At 39.0% G+C, this 18,338-nt stretch overlaps 1 protein-coding gene across 15 annotated transcripts in view; it reads left to right on the forward strand.

Annotated features, from left to right (window-relative positions):
- The window catches only part of dis3l2 (DIS3 like 3'-5' exoribonuclease 2), a 48,600-nt gene that overhangs the window by 9,980 nt on the left and 20,282 nt on the right, over nt 1-18,338 (forward strand). For all 15 annotated transcript variants that reach the window (XR_015478176.1, XR_015478169.1, XR_015478173.1 and 12 more), the window contains exons 5-12: nt 1-51; nt 4,310-4,403; nt 7,950-8,038; nt 8,608-8,837; nt 8,934-9,107; nt 11,715-11,794; nt 11,874-11,986; nt 17,957-18,064. The exon at nt 1-51 is cut by the window's left edge and continues 51 nt beyond it. Coding sequence is in view for 2 of the 15 variants with exons in the window: in XM_087240378.1 (XP_087096504.1) it covers nt 1-51; nt 4,310-4,403; nt 7,950-8,038; nt 8,608-8,837; nt 8,934-9,107; nt 11,715-11,794; nt 11,874-11,986; nt 17,957-18,064 (939 nt within the window). In the remaining 13 variants the exon portion in view is untranslated. The remainder of the gene's footprint in view (nt 52-4,309; nt 4,404-7,949; nt 8,039-8,607; nt 8,838-8,933; nt 9,108-11,714; nt 11,795-11,873; nt 11,987-17,956; nt 18,065-18,338) is intronic.

The following is an 18,338-nucleotide window of genomic DNA, read 5'->3' on the forward strand; positions in this document are numbered from 1 at the left end:
CTCAATGGAGATGTTGTTGTGGTGAAAGTTGTCCCACTTGAACAGTCGCAGGTACTTCATCAGAACAAACACACTTTTTAAATGTTGAGGCTTTAATATTCATTCATTCATTCATTCATTTTCCTTCGGCTTAATCCCTTTATTAATCAGGGGTCACCACAGCGGAATGAACCGCCAACTTATCCAGCATATGTTTTACGCAGCGGATGCCCATTAGTGGGAAACATCCATACACACTCATTTACACAGATACACTAAAGAAAATTTAGCTTATCAAATTCCCCTATAGTGCATGTCTTTGGACTTGTGGGGGAAACCAGAGCACCCGAGGAAACTCGCAGCAACACGGGGAGACCATGCAAACTCCACACAGAAATGCCAACTGGCCCAGTCGGGACTCAAACCAGCAACTTTCTTGCTGTAAGGCGACAGTGCTAACCACTGAGCCATCGGGTCTGAAATGCACTTTATTTGATATTACCTGCATGTATACAGTGTATTCACACACAAACTCAACTCATTTTCAATTAAATTTTATTTGTTAAGCGCTTTTTTAATTATAATCATTGTTGCAAAGCAGCTTTACAAAAGATGCACGTTATTGCATTACAATCAAAGTCAGTTACCATAACTTTATTGCACACAAACAACTTTAATTAACTAGTAACTAATTGGTTTTAACAGTTAAAGTTTTATATATATATATATATATATATATATATATATATATATATATATATATATATATATATATATATATATATAAACATATATAATAGGTTTATATAAACATATTAAAAGGAAGAGTGTGTCTTTACAGGTTGTCGATGGGGCACACTCAAGCATCCTACAGTAATGTAATTCATTGTGTGTATGCTTTACTAAAAAATGGGTGTTCAATCTTGTTTTGAACTAAGAGAGTGTGTCTGTGCCTCGTGGACATCATCAGAAAGGCTGTTCCAGAGTTTGGGAGCCATATATGAGAAGGCTTGACCTCCTTTAGTGGACTTTTAATGAAGAACATTGATCTAATTCTGATTTTTTTTGTCAGTTAACGTACTTTTAATATGTCATACACAGAAGCTAGGGTGAAACGGTAGCTCAGTGGTTACCACTATTGCCTCATAGCAAGAAGGTCGCTTTTTCGAGTCCCAGCTGGGTCAGTTGACATTCCTGTGTGGAGTTTGCATGTTCGGGTGCTCCAGTTTCCCCCACAGTCCAAAGACATGCACCATATGTGAATTAAATAAACTAAATTGTCCATAGTTTATAAGGGTGTATAGGTGATTCCCAGTACTGGGTTGCAGCTGGAAGGGCGCTGTGTAAAACATATGCTGGATAAGTTGCCAGTTCATTCTGATATGGCGACCACTGATGAATAAATAGACCAAGCTGAAGGAAAATCAATGAGTATATAGAAGATGTTTAAATTGATAGTACGTGGCACATAGCATGTCATGATCAGTATTTTTAGTACAGCAACGCCAAATAGATACATTTCTGAAGTTATATAAACTTTCTGCATATCAGATTTAATAGGCTTTAATGAGGGTTGACGTGTGCATGTGTGGGCAGTTGTGTGTGTCAAAGTCTAAACTGCTGCCAGGCAAGTTATGTCAAGATGGAAAAATAATCAACTTTGTAAATAATCAGCCGCACAGGAAAAGCAATTAAACACGAGAAAATATAGAAGTTACACCCTGAGGACACAGATAGATTTTTTCCGTAGATTTGCAGAGTCATGTAAGGTTATCTTCTATCATCTGAAATTTAAACAGTATGAATTAATTCCTGGGAGAGCATGAACAGCAGGTTAAATGAATCAAACTAAAACTTTTATTCTTCATAATGGCTCATGTTTAATGATATAAAACTCATAGCACAATTTGTCTTTTTATTTTTTATATGTTTTTTTATATTACATACCAAGAAAATCACATTTTTACAATAATATTCTTGGGAGGAAGTTGATGAGGGTAGTCCACAAAACATTAGGTTTTTATCATTATATTAAAAAATACAAATACAGTTTGGACCATGATTACCATCTCTATTTTCAGAATTTAAATAGACAGAAGCTATTGTGATTTGTATGATGGCATGTAACACTTTTGGATGAAATTAATGTAATCCACCATTCCTGCTGCACCCAACCTGCTCTGAGCTAGGATCAAACCAGCGATTCTTTGCATGCTCTAACCAGGAGGCTAAAACCACAGTTTCTAGCATCTGTCAGTAGAGCACCTTTACGCCCCATCCACATGGGGCATCAGCGTCAAAGCTTTCCATTCACTTTGAATGGGTGACGCCAGGCATTGTCGAACTGCATTGTGGATCCGTCAGAGCCACTTCAGAGGCGTTGCTCGCTGCAGAAGTTGGGACTAGCTCAACTTTTCAAGTGCCGACAGAAGCGTCAGGCAATCAGATTGCTGTATGCAAATACACCAGCTAGACAGTGGCCTATTGCTGACTGAATTTCTGAATGGCTGACGCTTCAATGACGATCGCGTCAGCCCCAACTTTAGACACACCTTCAGTCAAGCATTGATGCTGAAGCCCTGTGTGAATGGGGCGTAAAGGCTGATTTATACTTCTACGTCAAGCGCATTCGTATGTTACTGCGCAGCCTACGCATTGACGCATAGCCCTACGCCATAGCCATCGGCGTTGCTGGCGTGCACCTTTTAAAAAATTTAACTACATGGCGCAACGACATGTAGCGCAAGCTCTGTGATTGGTTGGCTTGGTATCGCTGACGAGTCTGGGCGGGACCGAGAGCCGTGCGAGTGGCGCGAGCCCAATGGAGCGATTGTTTACAAGTGTGGAGTCCATTGAAGGAGCTCCAGATGGAAAGTTTGTTTTGTGTTTACTTCATAGTTAAAGTTGTTGCTCGTCCGCCGGTTCCTGCCTCAAAATGAGCGAATTTGAGCCACTTGTATATTTAGGAAGTGTTCAGAAAAAACAAATCCCCAGCAAAGAAACTTGACACTGAGGAACATTTACACCTCACCGCCAACTAGCGTTTCGGAAGTGTTAACGCAGACCAACAGAGAGGGCGCACAGAAGTATAAATGCACAGCTACGCGCGTTGCATGCGCCGTGGGTTACGCCGGTCACTTGACGCAGAAGTATAAACCAGGCTTTAGAGATCGGAGGAGTGAGATTTACATGCATAGCTCTTTGCTACCTGGCATATGATACACTACCCCTCCCCCCCTAAACCTCACTCCCATCCCGGACGAGCCCCCATGTGTAACCCGTCGGCCCTACTGCACCCAGCCCGCAATGAGCTGGGATTAAACTGCCGATTCTTTGCATGGGAGTCGGTTGCTATAACAAGGAGACTAAAAACCATGGCCTCTAGCATCTGTCGCTAGAGCACCTTTAGAGGTCAGAGGAGTGAGGTTTACCTGCACAGCACTTCGCTACAGTGATTGTGTTTTAGATTTAAAATAAGGTTGTATTAATGTTGGTTAATACATTTAAGATGTTTTAAATGAAATCTGAGATCTCCCTCATTCTCCATAGACAGCAATGGTCCTGACTCTTTGGTGGTTCAATTGGAAAATTGTGAAGCTACGAGGATACTTGTGTGCGCACAAACATTATTAAATACATTTATTAAACATCAAATTTATCCTATCCTGCCAAACTTTCCTTCAGTACCTCCTATTCAAAAAGTAGGTACTTCATTTTGATGCCGAAATATGATTGTGCTACCATCTAATATTTTAATATGGAGTGATGTGATATGAGGTTATAATATAGCCACAACCTACATCAATTGCTGACCCCAATCTCAGAACCATTCTAATACAGTGTTGGTAGCATAATCTGATGGGTAGGATAAAATGTCAGGACACTCTACTCTTCATCTCATTTACAAAATACATACACACGAGTATTTCTAATCATCATAGTAAAGGCTTAATTACGATATATATTTACATGTGAGGGCCGGTACACACCAAGCCGACGCCAAACAACTAGCACAGACGAAACCCAACTGTGCTCTCACCTCGCCCTTAAAAAAAACAAATTGGGATTGGGCCTTAGAAAGAGTTGGTGTGTTACCGACTGCTGTTTAAATTAATAAATTGTTCATCACCGTGTCCAGAGAATTTTCTGTTCATGCACATGACCACTGGAACCGACGATGTACAAGCTGTGTGGAGTAGGCTAATTTTGTGTAGCATGTAATTATGTTTATCTTAATAAAAAAGTGGTTCTAGTGAGAGTCAATGATGACAGTCTACACTTTATTCTTATCAATACGCAATAAATGTTATTTTGGGACTCATTTACACAGGCAACGAAGACTCCTGATGTCATAGTAGAGGCCCATTACAATGGAGATGATGAGATGGTCTCTAAAATGGAGAAAGTCAGTCTCAATGACAAAGGTAAGAAGCTTTTTCTCCACATGTACAATGTTGATTGGAATGTTGGCTAATAAACGAGCTCTAATTTGGATCCATATTTTCTTTTGTAACATTATAAAATTTAAAAAACTATATTTCTCAACTAAAAAAATCTTAGATATGTCCAGCAATTGTGGTTGAGAAACATTGAACTTTTTTTTTAAATTTATTATATATTTTTTTCAATTTATTGACAACACACAATGCATCCGGAAAGTATTCATAGCGCTTCACTTTTTCACTTTTTTTTTATGTTACAGCCTTATTCCAAAATGGATTAAATTAATTTATTTCCTCTAAATTCTACACACAATACCCCATAATGACAATGTGGAAAAAGGGTTTTTGAAATTGTTGCAAATTTATTAAGGTGCAAACCAAGCATGAAGACAAAGGAATTGTCTGTAAACCTCTGCAACAGGATTGTCTCGAGGCACAAGGCCTAGGAAGGTTACCGAAAAATTTCTGCTGCTCTGAAAGTTCCAATGAGCACAGCGGCCTCCATCATCAGCAAGTGGATGATGTTTGAACCACCAGGACTCTTCCTAGAGCTGGCCGGCCATCTAAGCTGAGTGATCGGGGGAGAAAGGCCTTAGTCAGGGAGGTGATCAACAACCCGGTGGTCACTCTGTCTTAACTTCAGCGTTCTTCTCTGGAGGAAGGAGAAACTTAGAGAGGGACAAACATCTGTGCAGAAATCCACCAATCAGACCTTTATGGTAGAGTGGCCAGACTGAAGTCACTCCCGGCCTGGAATTTGCCAAAAGGCATCTGAAGGACTCTCAGACCATAAGAAAGTAAATTCTCTGGTCTGATGAGACTAAAATTGAACTCTTTGGAGTGAGTGCCAGGCGTTACATTTGGATAAAACCAGGCATCGCTCATCACCAGGCTAATACCATCCCTACATGAAGCATGGTGGTGGCAGCATCATGCTGTGGGGAGGTTTTTCAGCAGCAGGAACTGGAAGACTAGTCAGGATAGAGGGAAAGATGAATGCAGCAATGTACAGAGACATGCTGAATAAAAACCTGCTTCAGAGTGCTCTTGACCTCGGACTGGGGCGACGGTTCATCTTCCAGCAGGACAATGACCCAAAGCACACTGCCAGAATATCAGTGGAGTGGCTTCACAACAACTCAGTGAATGTCCTTGAGTGGCCCAGCCAGAACCCAGACCGAAATCCTATTAAATATCTTTGGAGAGATCTGGAAATCGCTTCCCATCCAACCTTATAGAGCTTGAGAGGTGCTGCAAGGAGGAATGGGCAAAAATTCCCAAAGACAGGTGTGCCAAGTTTGTAGCATCATATTCAAAAAGACTTGTGGCTGTAATTGCTGCCAAAGGTGCATCAACAAAGTATTGGACAAAGGCTGTGAATACTGATGTACATGTGATTTTTCTGCTTTTTTATTTTTTAATAAATTTGCAACAATTTTAAAATCTCTTTTTTCCACATTGTCATTATGGGGTATTGTGTGTAGAATTTAGAGAAAATAAATTAAATGAATCCATTTTGAAATATGATATCATTAGTTTGTGTACAGCGCTTAACTTATTTTTTTAAGAACTAAAGTATTGAGCCATGTTTGAATCCGATTTAAATAAGAAAGAGTTTATTTTCTATCATGTTCAGATTTATTGCGTTTTTAAGTAAAATTATTAAGTTATAGTTATTAAATTAATGCCGAGTAATAAATTACTTTTCAGAAAAGTGATTAGAAAAGTGATTTAAATACAATTTTATTTATGTTATCAGTAATTAATTACTTTAGGTCCCGTGGCAATTTCCTTTTAGTTATTAATAGAACTTACACCAGCTCCACAGTTTAAACACGTTGCCCCAGGATTCGCTGCTTCTTTAAATGTAAACGTTTCTCTGAAAGAAGAACTCGTAACATGTTTCTCTCTTGACACTTTCTATTACATGACAAGAAAAATGTTGAGTCACTCATTGATGATTGAACAGCCACGAGCTGTAATCTCTTCCCCCCCTGTATCAGGCCCAGATATCTCTGTTTGCACATGCCTCCCAAAGACTTCTACATATTAAATCATTAAGCATCCGCAACTCAAAACATAGGAGCAGATTCCAGAGTGTCAGGTTTGTCAGGCGTGTGGCGACTGAAGTGAACGGGTAATGAAAGACATGATTGTGTTGGCAAAATGAATGAGCTATTCACTTCTTTTATTTTTTTTCCTCCAAAGATCTTGACTCATTGTTACGTCCTCAATTGACCCTTGAAACAGTTGGATTTTGTTTACAAATCATATTAAACTTGTACATTTTGGATAATCATTTCATAATCAAACAATTAATTTGATGATTTAGTAAATAAGCAGTGCAAAAAAAAAGAGTTATTCCTAAAAACTGCTTCGTACAATAATCAGTGACCACCAAAGATGTGTTCTGTCAATCATGTTTAAATGGCGGATTGAGATTTGTTCAATCATTATGGGCTCTATCTTAACAATCTAGTTGCAAAGTCTAAAGCACAAAAGCGCAAAAGCATTAAGGCTGTGTCCGAATCCACTTTTGCTATTTTAGGAACGGAAAAATACAGTCTGTGCCAACGTGCATAGTCTAACAGGGTTGAGCTTATTCTCTTAATGAGTTTTGGGTGGGTTTTGAGTATATTGTGCATTAAACCAATCAGAGTATCATCTATCATTCCCTTTAAGAGTCAGTTGTGTCGCACCATAACACATTTGCTATTTACATGGCGACTTTGTAAGTGGAAAAACTGGACGCTGCACTAGCAAGAAAACAGTTAAACAGACCATCTGCAGCGCAGGGATAAAGAACTTTACTTTCTCTTTACTTTATTCTTTACTCTTATACTTTTGTGGAGGTATGCTGTTCACACCAGACGCGGAACACAAGGATAAATTGCGCTTATCGCGCGTAAATAGCCATGTGAACATTTGAGTTTACTCGCTTCATTCGCACGTCACCGGTTAATCTAGCTTCGTTGTTAAATTACGAACATGGATTTTATGAAGAAAATAACAGTGTTTATGTGCTTTATGAAGGCTGAAAAACAGTGTCGATACGTTTAGGGCCGTGTCGGCATCCACTAGATCCTTTCAGAGGTACAAACGTAACCTGGATGACGGAGGCTTTCATCGGTGCTTCTGACTAAACCGAGCCCAGTTTGACTAACTTTTTGTTAGGATTTCTTCCGGGACACCTACAACAGGCGATACGTCCTCACAAGAGGAAGCTCCTGATTGGTTAACACGACACGAATGTCTGCTGAAGTTCAGATTTTCGAACTCGTGCGATTCTAACGCTGCGCCATTCGCACCGCGCAATTCGCATGTATCGCGCCGCAGGATGTCTGTTCGCGTGGTTGCATTGACTTAACATGTAAATCACTCGCTCTAGACGCGTGTTCCGCATCTGGTGTGAACGCAGCATAAGGAAATAGTGGAAACTCACTCCACTGAAGACATCAATTAGCCTACATATTTATTTTTGTTTGTTAAGCACAAAGATTTGTTTCAAAACTTTATCTCTTTTTATAGCCCTTCTCACAACACAGTCTGTTGAACATGCAACAACATCCAACACTCCTGCATCAAGTTCAGAGAGAACTACGCAAAAAAATGGGAAGGTAAGTGGTTTTTTTAAACGAATGTGTAATGTTTTTTCTTTATTTCACTAATGTTTTATACAGTTCAGATTGTCAGTCGTTTTCAGGCAATAAAGAGACAGCAGTGCTGTTTATCAGACACAATTTGATGTTGATTCAGTTCAGTTCAATATGATTATCAATGTTAAGGGATAATATCAAGCAGCTCCAACTAGGGTTGTCACGATATTGGAATTCGGTACCAATCGGTACAGAAATTTTTAAATGTTCATTTCCGGCTAACATTTGAGCGCTGTTGAGCACGTTCTGATTTGTCAGTGCTGATTTGTCATTGTGTTCATGTGCTCAACATAAATGACTGTGATTGGCCGTGAAGGTTCACAGAACTCATCAGCTGGTTTGACATACTAGTGATCCGCTGACCAATCATGGCATTAAAACAGGGCTAATAATTAATCTTCAACTGTACATACATTTAAAAACCAACAAACTTTCGAGGATTTAAGATGCTGATGACCATTAAACGAATCAAAACCGTCTGATGAAAAGGCTCCATTCTATTCAATTGAATATTTCTATTGTGTTTTCAGGTTGTATTCATTGTTGAGAAAAAGCACAGCAGGGCAGTATCAGGCTTTCTCAAATTTCTCCCCAACAAGAGATTTGCCATGTTTTCTCCTGTGGATCACCGAGTCCCGAGAGTTAATGTGCCTCTAGCTGACTGCCCTGCAGACTTCACTTCCAGGCCTGGAGACTACGAAAACACACTGTTTATCTGCCGAATTACACAATGGCCAGCAGACAGCAACTTTGCTGAAGGGTGAGCAAATTAATTTTCTTCAAATGAAGAGTTTTACATCATGCATTGGACTTTGTTTAACGGTATCTTTCAATGTTGTTCTTTCTCTGGTTTAAGGCGGCTTGCAAAAACGTTAGGGCAAGCAGGTGAAATAGAGCCAGAAACAGAAGGCATCTTGACTGAATATGGTGTTGATTTCTCTGAGTTTACAGAGGAGGTCTTGAATTGCCTTCCTCAAGATCTACCTTGGAGCATCCCTGCTCATGAGCTGTCTACAAGAAGAGATCTCAGGTAAACTTTTACTCCGTCTCAGCTCTGCTAGGGCCCATATTAGAACAATTAAAGGTGCCATAGAATGAATAACTGATTAGTAGGGCCAGACGGAATCTGCGGACGTTTTTTGTTCTTTCTGTGGAGAATTTTGGTAAAAATCTGCGGATTTCTGCGGAATTATTTTGGGATCAACTGAGTATCATAACTAAAACCTTAATATATTAAATAAAAAGTAATAAATTACTGAATAAAAACTGAATAAATTCAAATTTACACATTTACTCAAGTAAATAAACAGAATTAATAACGGGCTAAAAATCTGCAGAAATCTGCGGAATTCTGAGGAAAATCTGCGGAATTCTGCGCGCGGAGATTCCGTGTGGGCCGACTGATTAGTAAGAGTTCAATACATGGTTGTTTCCTTGTTCTCATGTAAATCCCATAAGTGTAAAATCCAAATGAAAAACAGCCCAATCAGAACAAAACACAGACTTTGACCATCCACACTGAATCATTAATATGCATGCTTCAAGCAGCGTTTGATTGGGCACAATGTTTCTTAAAGAGATTACAACAATGATATTTTTTCCTCATGTTTATTTATGTAAGTTTGCTTTATACTTACTATGTTTGTGGGACTCTTATTTTGAAAATTAGACATTATAGAGGTCTCTGGTAATGCATACCAGGTAATGTATACACACTAGGGATGTAACGGTATCAGAATTTCACGGTTCGGTAATACCTCGATATGAATGTCACGGTACGGTATTTATTGAATCATTTACAGGAAAAAACAAAACTTATGAAAATACTCCAAAAAAGTGCCAAAAGTGTCAATGACATACAAATTAGTCATCTATCTGTAAGCTTTGAAACAGGAACTTCAATTTTAATAACAAAAAAATATTAAACCATGGAAAAAAATAAAGATTCAATTTAGTATTGTTGAAAACTCATCACATTCAACATTTAATCACTCACTCACTTAGATAGAGATGGGTTTAAAGGAAAATTATCATATAAATATAATCTGGTAAAAGCTGGTATCTCTGGGCATTTACAATGTCCCCTGCAACAGAAAAAAACCCTCTCATTTGGGACTGAGGTTTCTGGGACAAGAGAGATATGACTTGGCCCAGGTTGACAGCAGTGGGTAACATTGTGCATTGTCTTTCCCCCACTTGAGAGGACAAACCATGAGTAAGATAGAGGTCTCATGTCTGCATCAATCTGAACAGTGTGCTGACAACACCGCTATTCAGTACGCGCGCGACAACACAGCTGATAAGAACTCGCGCGACAACACAGCTGATAAGAACTCGCGCGACAACACAGCTGATAAGAACTCACGCGACAACACCGATATTCAGTACGCGCGCGGTGACAACACCCGCTTTAGAGTTTTCCAGCTCTTTTTCATCCCCGCTTCTAGCAGCACACTCCATTTCCGCATTACTGGATCTGTAGCGACAACAGACCGCAAGGGATGATGGTCAAGCATGGGCTGATGGGAATTGTAGTTTTCGCTACCTCCCGTTCGCTTCATTCGCCTGAGCAAATTTTCTCAGAAGACCTATAGTTTTACCGAGTCATGCGACTTCGGTAATATCGAAAAAAAATAATATTGCGGTATGAAGGTATTTACAATACCTTCATACCCCTAATACACACAGAAAAGTAATAAACAAAAAGTACACTCTAACTGAACACTCAAATGAAACTAACTACACCTTCTAAAATAACAGAAATAAAACTACAAAATCTACACCTACTTCCCTGATTAAGAACAAAAACAGGAGAAAATATTTACATAAAGAAAAGTGTGGTGTGCAACCCCTACTGCCTCATTATGTGTACATTATTCAATATTTACAATATTAACAAACAAACAAATAAACCAAAAAATAATAGTAGGGGGAAACACGGATGGATATACAACAAAGTGTCAAAATTTGTACACCAACATGGGAAACAAAATCAACGATAACATCTTAGCAGCAAGAATAGTTTTTTGTAGCACACCAAACGCACAACAACACGCCAACAAAACTCGCTCTCCCGCCCCACGCCCGTTTTTCCCTTTTTAAAGGACGCCCTGGGTCACTCCATCCAATCCCAGGTCACGTCATCTGTGTAACTAGGGCGGGGCCTGCAGATAAACAAGAGGGAGAGAGAGAGAGAGAGAGAGAGAGAGAGAGACAGAGACAGACACACACACACACACACACAGACAACCTGCCAACGCAACACCCCCACCCATTAAAGTCAAAAACTGTTTAAACCTTTTATAAAAGTGATTTTTTTGCATAATAAGACCCCTTTAAATAAAATAAATCTTAATAAAGAGAGTAAATCATTCATGTACTATACTGTACATAATTTTAAACATACCATACCATAGTATACTAACAAACAGCGTCTAATATAATATGATGAAGTATGTACAGTATATGTATGTAAATGTCATTTTCCAAACTTGTAAAGTGCTGAACAAGTTCGAAAATGCTCCTGAAAAGCTTATTGAACTCTATGGCACCTTTAATCATTGATGAATCATATGTTATGTCTATGCAAAGTTCATCTTAACTCATGAATTGTTTTAAAATGCTGTATTTTTTAAAGAAAAGAGTGCATATTTACCATCGACCCAGCTACGGCCAGAGATTTGGATGATGCGCTGTCCTGCAAACAGCTCTCAGATGGTAGGTATGCTCCCTTTGACTTGTTCATTGCAATGATGATACAAATACGCACTTTTCATTCTCTCCTCTCCTCATTCAGGCAACTTTGAAGTTGGTGTTCATATAGCTGACGTGAGTTACTTCGTGAAGGAAGGAAACGCCTTGGATGAACTCGCTGGACAGAGAGCCACAAGTGTCTATCTAGTCCAAAAGGTAAACCTCACATTTACACTATGGTTATAGAAGATTTACCAGTCACAATTCACAGTATTAACAAACCATTAACTGACACTATTAGCTTAATAAACTACTTATTAGCTGTTTAATGGTAGTTAGAAGTTTGCTTTAGGTTTTTAGGGATGCAGAATAAGATCGTACTTTATAATTACTAATGAACAGTTAACATCTTAATAATAAGCCAGTAGTTAATAGCATGAATTGTGAAAGTATTAATGAATTCTGTGTCTGTGAAATGTTATGAAGCGGTGAAGCAAGGTTGTAGTGCAGAGGAAATGGTAATTTTAGATGTACCTGGATAAACATCGCTGGAGGCATCTGCTCATAACTGTTTGACGAAATGACGTTTTCTTGGACACGGAGCACTAATTATTCTGGAGTTGAAAGATGATTCGTAATTTGAAGCATGAGTGCTTTGATGCGTCTAGTCATCAACTTGTTTGGAGGAAAATGTACAACAGATATTAATACCTATGCTTAAAAGTATAAACACTATAGACACCAACGAAACAAAAAAACATTGCATATGACAATTTTGGATTGAAAATGCACTTAAGGGCTATTAATAATATTACAGTGAAAGCAATAGGCCTGAATGTAGGACTTATTTTCAGTTTTACTCCATACTATTATATTTAATTAATCTTTATTTCTATAGCTCTTCTTTAAAATGTAGATTGATTCAAAGCAGCTTAACATGCTAGTTCTAGTAAATTGAAACTGTCAGTCCAGTTTTCAAAGTTGAAGTTCAGTTTAGCTTAGTTCGGTGTGGTTTAATTTTCACTGCTGAAAGTCCAAACACTGAAGAGCAAATCCGTCGATGCGCAGCTCCACAAGTCCCAAACCAACCAAGCAAGCCATTGGCGACAATGTCGTGGAACAAGCTTCACCAATTGACGAAAGTGAAGGAAAAAAAACATAGAGAGAAACCAGGCTCAGTTAGGCACGATCATCTCTCTTCTGGCCAAACCTCTTGTGCAGAGCTGCAGTCTAGGCGCCAGAGGCTGAAGAATGCTGGACAACTATCATGAAGAAAGCTGCAGATGTAAGGTTGTACAGGCTGGCCCACAGGATCAATATGGATACCCGTCTGTCACTGGGGTCTTCAGAAATCAGTCTTGTGCTCTCCACTTCTTCATGAACGCCACAGCATCTGCTCGGGATACGGCCTGGTCCACGGTTATGAAGACCTCTAGAAGTCCTCTATTATTGGCATCATCTCTTTGTATTAATTGATCTTTGAGGTCCTCAATGGTTGGCATCATCTCTTTACAGGCCTTGGATCACATCAATGGCGCTGCACAATCTGGAAATGGCCTGCAACAATTAGCGTAGCTGCTGTTCATAATGTATTTCAACAAGAAATATTAAATATCAATGCAAAAAAGTAGTTCTAGAAATGAAAACGGCAGTTATAGAAACAAACATGTGAAGTATATTAGCGTTTTTAACAATATCATTTATAATTCCAGTAATTTATGCTAAATTAATTAATTATTCAAACTTCTTTACTTTATATAAAGTCTTTGTGAACCTGAAGCTGCGGAGACTTTTATTTCAGTGTTTTGATGAACTTCCAACTGAAATGGAATATTGAGTAGGGGGCAGGGCTGTCTTTTTGTGCATCATTTACTAATGGGAAACTAACGGTAAGAGGGGCATGGCTGTGAATATTGTGCCACTGCAAACATGCAAACAAATGGTCAGACTTTGATTGAGAATTTTATTTTATTATTTTATTTTGAACATTTTATTTCAGTGTATTGACTAAAAATAATGTACGCTAGGAAAATAAGCATTGTACATTTAGATTTTACCAGACTTTTAACAGTCCTCCCTTAAATTTCCTGTTCAGGAATACAGTTATGATCAAACTTCTCCACAACACTTCTCTTCTGGGACACACCACTTCACTTCCACATTTTAAAATTTTTGTTGAGCCGTCTACATGACGCATAATTCTCCAAATTGAATAAAGCTTTTGTCTCCGCATGTAAATTTCGGTTCATATTTGGGTACATACTGTCTGTCTGGAATGTAAATGGATTCCACCGTGTTTTGCAACCTCATTAGTCTGTTATTGCTGCCTCATCCCATCTTTGGGAACACATAAATCTGTTTCCCAGTATACACACGATAGCTTCACTGATTTATTGTAGACTATTTTGAGCTCGCTTTGTTTACAAAACAAAGAGGTTTCTTGATGAAGTCATGGCAGCAATAATTCTTTAGACAAGTTTGAAAGTTGCAAAGGCGATTAGAGGAAAAAAAAATATCACCCTAAGCTTTGTTTTCATAAGCAAATCACCATCCTTATATAAAGGGCCAGATTAAATGATCTCAATGAAAATGTGTGTGTTTTTTTTTTAAATATCCCTGCTGAAAAATCCAGCTTAAACCAGCCTAGGCTGGTTGGCTGGTTTTAGCTGGTTGACCAGTCTGGTTTTAGAGGGGTTTGGGCCTGGTTTTGGAATTTCAGGCTGGTTTCAAACCATTTTTTAGCCTGGTCAGGCTGGAAAATGGCCAGCTAAATCCAGCTAAAACCACCTTGACCAGCCTGGTTTAAGCTGGACATAGCTGGTTTTGGCTGGACTCCCAGCCTGGCTAGGCTGGTCAAGCTGGTTTTAGCTGGTCATCTCCCAGCCTGACCAGCTGAGACCAGGCTGGAAATGGCTGGAAACCAGCCTGGAAGTGGCCAAAACCCCTCTAAAACCAGCCTGGTTGACCAGCCAAAACCAGCCAACCAGCCTAGGCTGGTTTAAGCTGTTTTTTTCAGTAGAGATGAAAGTTGTTTTAATAATGCTTTTAATGTCACTGTAAAAAATACTGTCAGTAAGTAAAATCTGATTTGGCATTTGCTTGATGAGCTTTTGTGGATCACCTCACTCTTCTGTAGATGCAAAAGAAAAGATCTAGATTTACAGTATTGTGCCCTGCCCTTTATTATTGGGAATGGAAACCCATAGGATTAGTTTGCAGGACTCTATAAGTTTCTGGCCTGCACTTTAAGTGAGAACAGTTCAAGAGGTTAAAGAATTGGGGAAACCACTTCTGAATAAGTTGTTTAACCTTAAAGACTAAACAGATGACTAGTAAATGGACAAAAAATAAAAATACGACAAATCTCACAAGGTCATTAACCGAATAAATTCAGAGCAAGGAACCAAAATATTTCCTAAATGGACCAAAATTTTAAAGGCGCTGTATGTTTTTGACTCTTGTAACGTGTAAAAATACCATAATATGTTTGTGGATGTTTAAGAAACATGCTCAGTAAACATTCTTATTTATCTGAAAAACAGTGCTAAAGTCAGATATTCTGCTTGGAAAATGTCTTTGTTTTGGTCACTTTAACCCGCCCACTGCCAGTTTAGCTTATTATATTTCAGCACCCCAGGTCGCCTTCATGGAAAGAAGCATATTTTATTCATTCAGTCAGGAAGACTCTCAGAGTATGTGTCTGCAACCGAAATGTGACCTCCGGTGGACAGTAGCAGACTTCGAAATAAGACTCAGAGTTTCACATGAGGTTATTAATTAACAAATAATATAAATATTACGAACGTAAACTTTAGGTGAGCAGGTTACATTGTAACCCCATGTCGTAGCAACACACTATGTGACGAGATTTGCTGAATCACTGATATGTGATGGTTTACACTGAGTCACAGTTCTACAGTTCAATTTCAAACGGTTTATTTTATTTTTAAGATCTGAGGTGAACCATCTGCTGCTGCTTTCAGTAGTATGGCAATGAATGTCATGTAAAATGGCATTCACACTCACATTATTAGCATTTAACAATGAATAAAGCACATGATGTGTACCTGAAGTGATCATAGTCAGTTTGTCCTAATGTTCAGCTCTGAGAAACAGAAGCCGTTTCTAAAATATAAATGTTAGGTGTTGGTTAGGACAACTCTTTTTCAGTATGGAAAGTATTCCTTCTGTTGTGTGCCGTTGCTTTTATTTAGAACACGGTTTAAATCAGACTTTAGGCTCAAGTCAGGCACACTGTTATTGATGATGTCAATCTGGCAACCTCCCCTTCCGTTTGTTTTGATCCAGAGTGCAATACCTAGTTCAAACTTGTGTAATGCACCTTGAAGTGATTTTAGTGACAACAAGGTTAGTTAATATTCTACTATTAGCTAAGGAAAGCTGGAAGCAATCAATGTAATTTGGCTGCAAAGTCTCAAAAATTGGAAGCTTGGTTTTAAGATATGTATATTATTTAATGGTGCTATAGAGCAATGTTGATAGAACTAGACTAATGATGAGCTCATACTTTTTTTTTTCAAGTAAGGACTCTAGCTGTTGCTTTTTAACCGGCTGTAGTTTGTATATTAGGCCTACAGGGCAACCACCTACTTCTGCATAACCTTAAAGGGTCACGAAACACCAAAACACATTTTTTGAGCTGTGGACAGTCGTATATGTGTCCCACACTGCTAAAAACACTATTAGGACACCTATATTTCACTAAAAAGTGTAAATTGGTTGTTTTTGCGTTATTTCAAGCAAATTCGTACTTCCGGTTTGAAACTAATTTTTGAAGCTGCGTCACGGTCATGACATAATAGCGTGTATTCTAGCGTGCAGACCGGACGTCTGTGCCAGAGTGAGTCTTATTACGTCTTACAGTGTGCTGCATTAATGCATGAGTAAGGCTTGGTTCAAACCAATCAGTGCGCTCTATTGTGCAACTTCATTAATATTCATTGCTGTCAGAGTGTAGACGGCAGAGACGCCACGTTGTGTTTGCAAAACAAGCGTGAAGTGTTGCTTTTATAGTTTGCTGCAGTTAAGTTTTGTTTTCATTTTCTCTCTGTGAGAGCGCAGACTCACGCGTGGATTAACAAGGTACAACGACAACAATAACTTACGTGTCTAAGGAGGAACATTGTTTACCTGAGAGCTGTTCTCATCTGCAAACGCTGAGATCCGGATTCGCTTGTAGTCTCGTCTAAATAAAGACGCGGCTCTAGTTGCTGGTGATTGTTCTGTCTCTACAGATTTGGTAAGTGAGCGACCAGTGCTCTTTGTTTATTCAGTTCGTATTTTATTCGTCTCAAACAAACTATTGCACCGAGTGTAAACAAGTTAGCACTAACAGTTACAACCAAACTATAACCTCGTGTAGGATTTTGTGACTGGAATAACACACGCGGCTTTCTGACGCTACCTGCCGTGTGCATCTAAGTTTCCGGGAAATGCTGAGTTTTTTTTTCTCTCATTCGCCGTGCGGTATCAAACATTGCATGAAAAATACACGCTTAGAGCAGTTCCTCGAATCAAATATCACGTTTGTCGGGAGGGACATGAATGAATTCCCTGAATGAAAGAGCCAAACTGCAGTTAAAGTCCAACATTTAATAATTTGGCAAATAATTCGACTACAGATGTCCATGTAAACACAGTCACATTGTCCGCTGTGGTTGTGTGTTTTGACTGAAATTCAGCGCGCCCAAATAGACACTCCCACACCAAGCCTCTTTTCTTCCTCCGACACTCCCCCCTAAACAGAGCTGGACACGCCCACTTTTCTGACTCTTTCCAAAGTAGAGGTGTGAAAACACCCTGCTGAAACGAGGGGGTTTCATGGCCCTTTAATTTTATAGAAGCTACAGATGTGGGACTTAAATGACTGCTTGGTGTCAAATACCGAGTTTGTGATTGACCATGAGGACTAAAAGGGATAATTCAGACAAACATGAATATTGTCATCTTTTGCTCACCCTTGATTTGTTTGGTTTTTTTAACACAAAAGAAGTATTTATTAAATGATGGCGGAACTTTCCTCTCATTATCAAAACCTCCATTTGGCTCAATACTAAATTGTATAACAAATAATTGAAACCACATCAAGCTCCAAACCTGATTGATTGATTGTTTGATTGATTGATTGATTGATTGATTGATGTTTCAAAAACAAATTTCATACAGGTGATCCCCATGTTGCCCCGTCTTCTCTGTGAGGAACTGTGCAGCTTGAATCCTCTGACAGATCGACTGACTTTCTCCGTCATTTGGAAGCTTTCTCCAGAGGGAAAGGTACTGTATATCTGACAACCTCTTAAGGCCCTGGTATACCGCAAACAAAATCAAAGAATAAACTGAAATGACAACAGTTCAAACTAAAGCAAAATTATGTTTGTTTTGAGTTAGCTTTGGCAGTTAGCATTTGTCTCTGATTTCTCAATTGGTCAGTGAGCGAAAAGCAGGGCTAAAATCGTGCAGTGTGATGTCAGCGTTAGCAACCTGAGTAAACTGGAGGCTCGAGTAGTGGAGCTGGTGCAGACGAGAGGCAACAATGCATTACTCCACG

This window comes from Danio rerio, chromosome 2 (assembly GCF_052040795.2).
Source record: "Danio rerio strain M-AB ecotype USA chromosome 2, GRCz13ab, whole genome shotgun sequence".
NCBI lineage: Eukaryota > Metazoa > Chordata > Actinopteri > Cypriniformes > Danionidae > Danio > Danio rerio.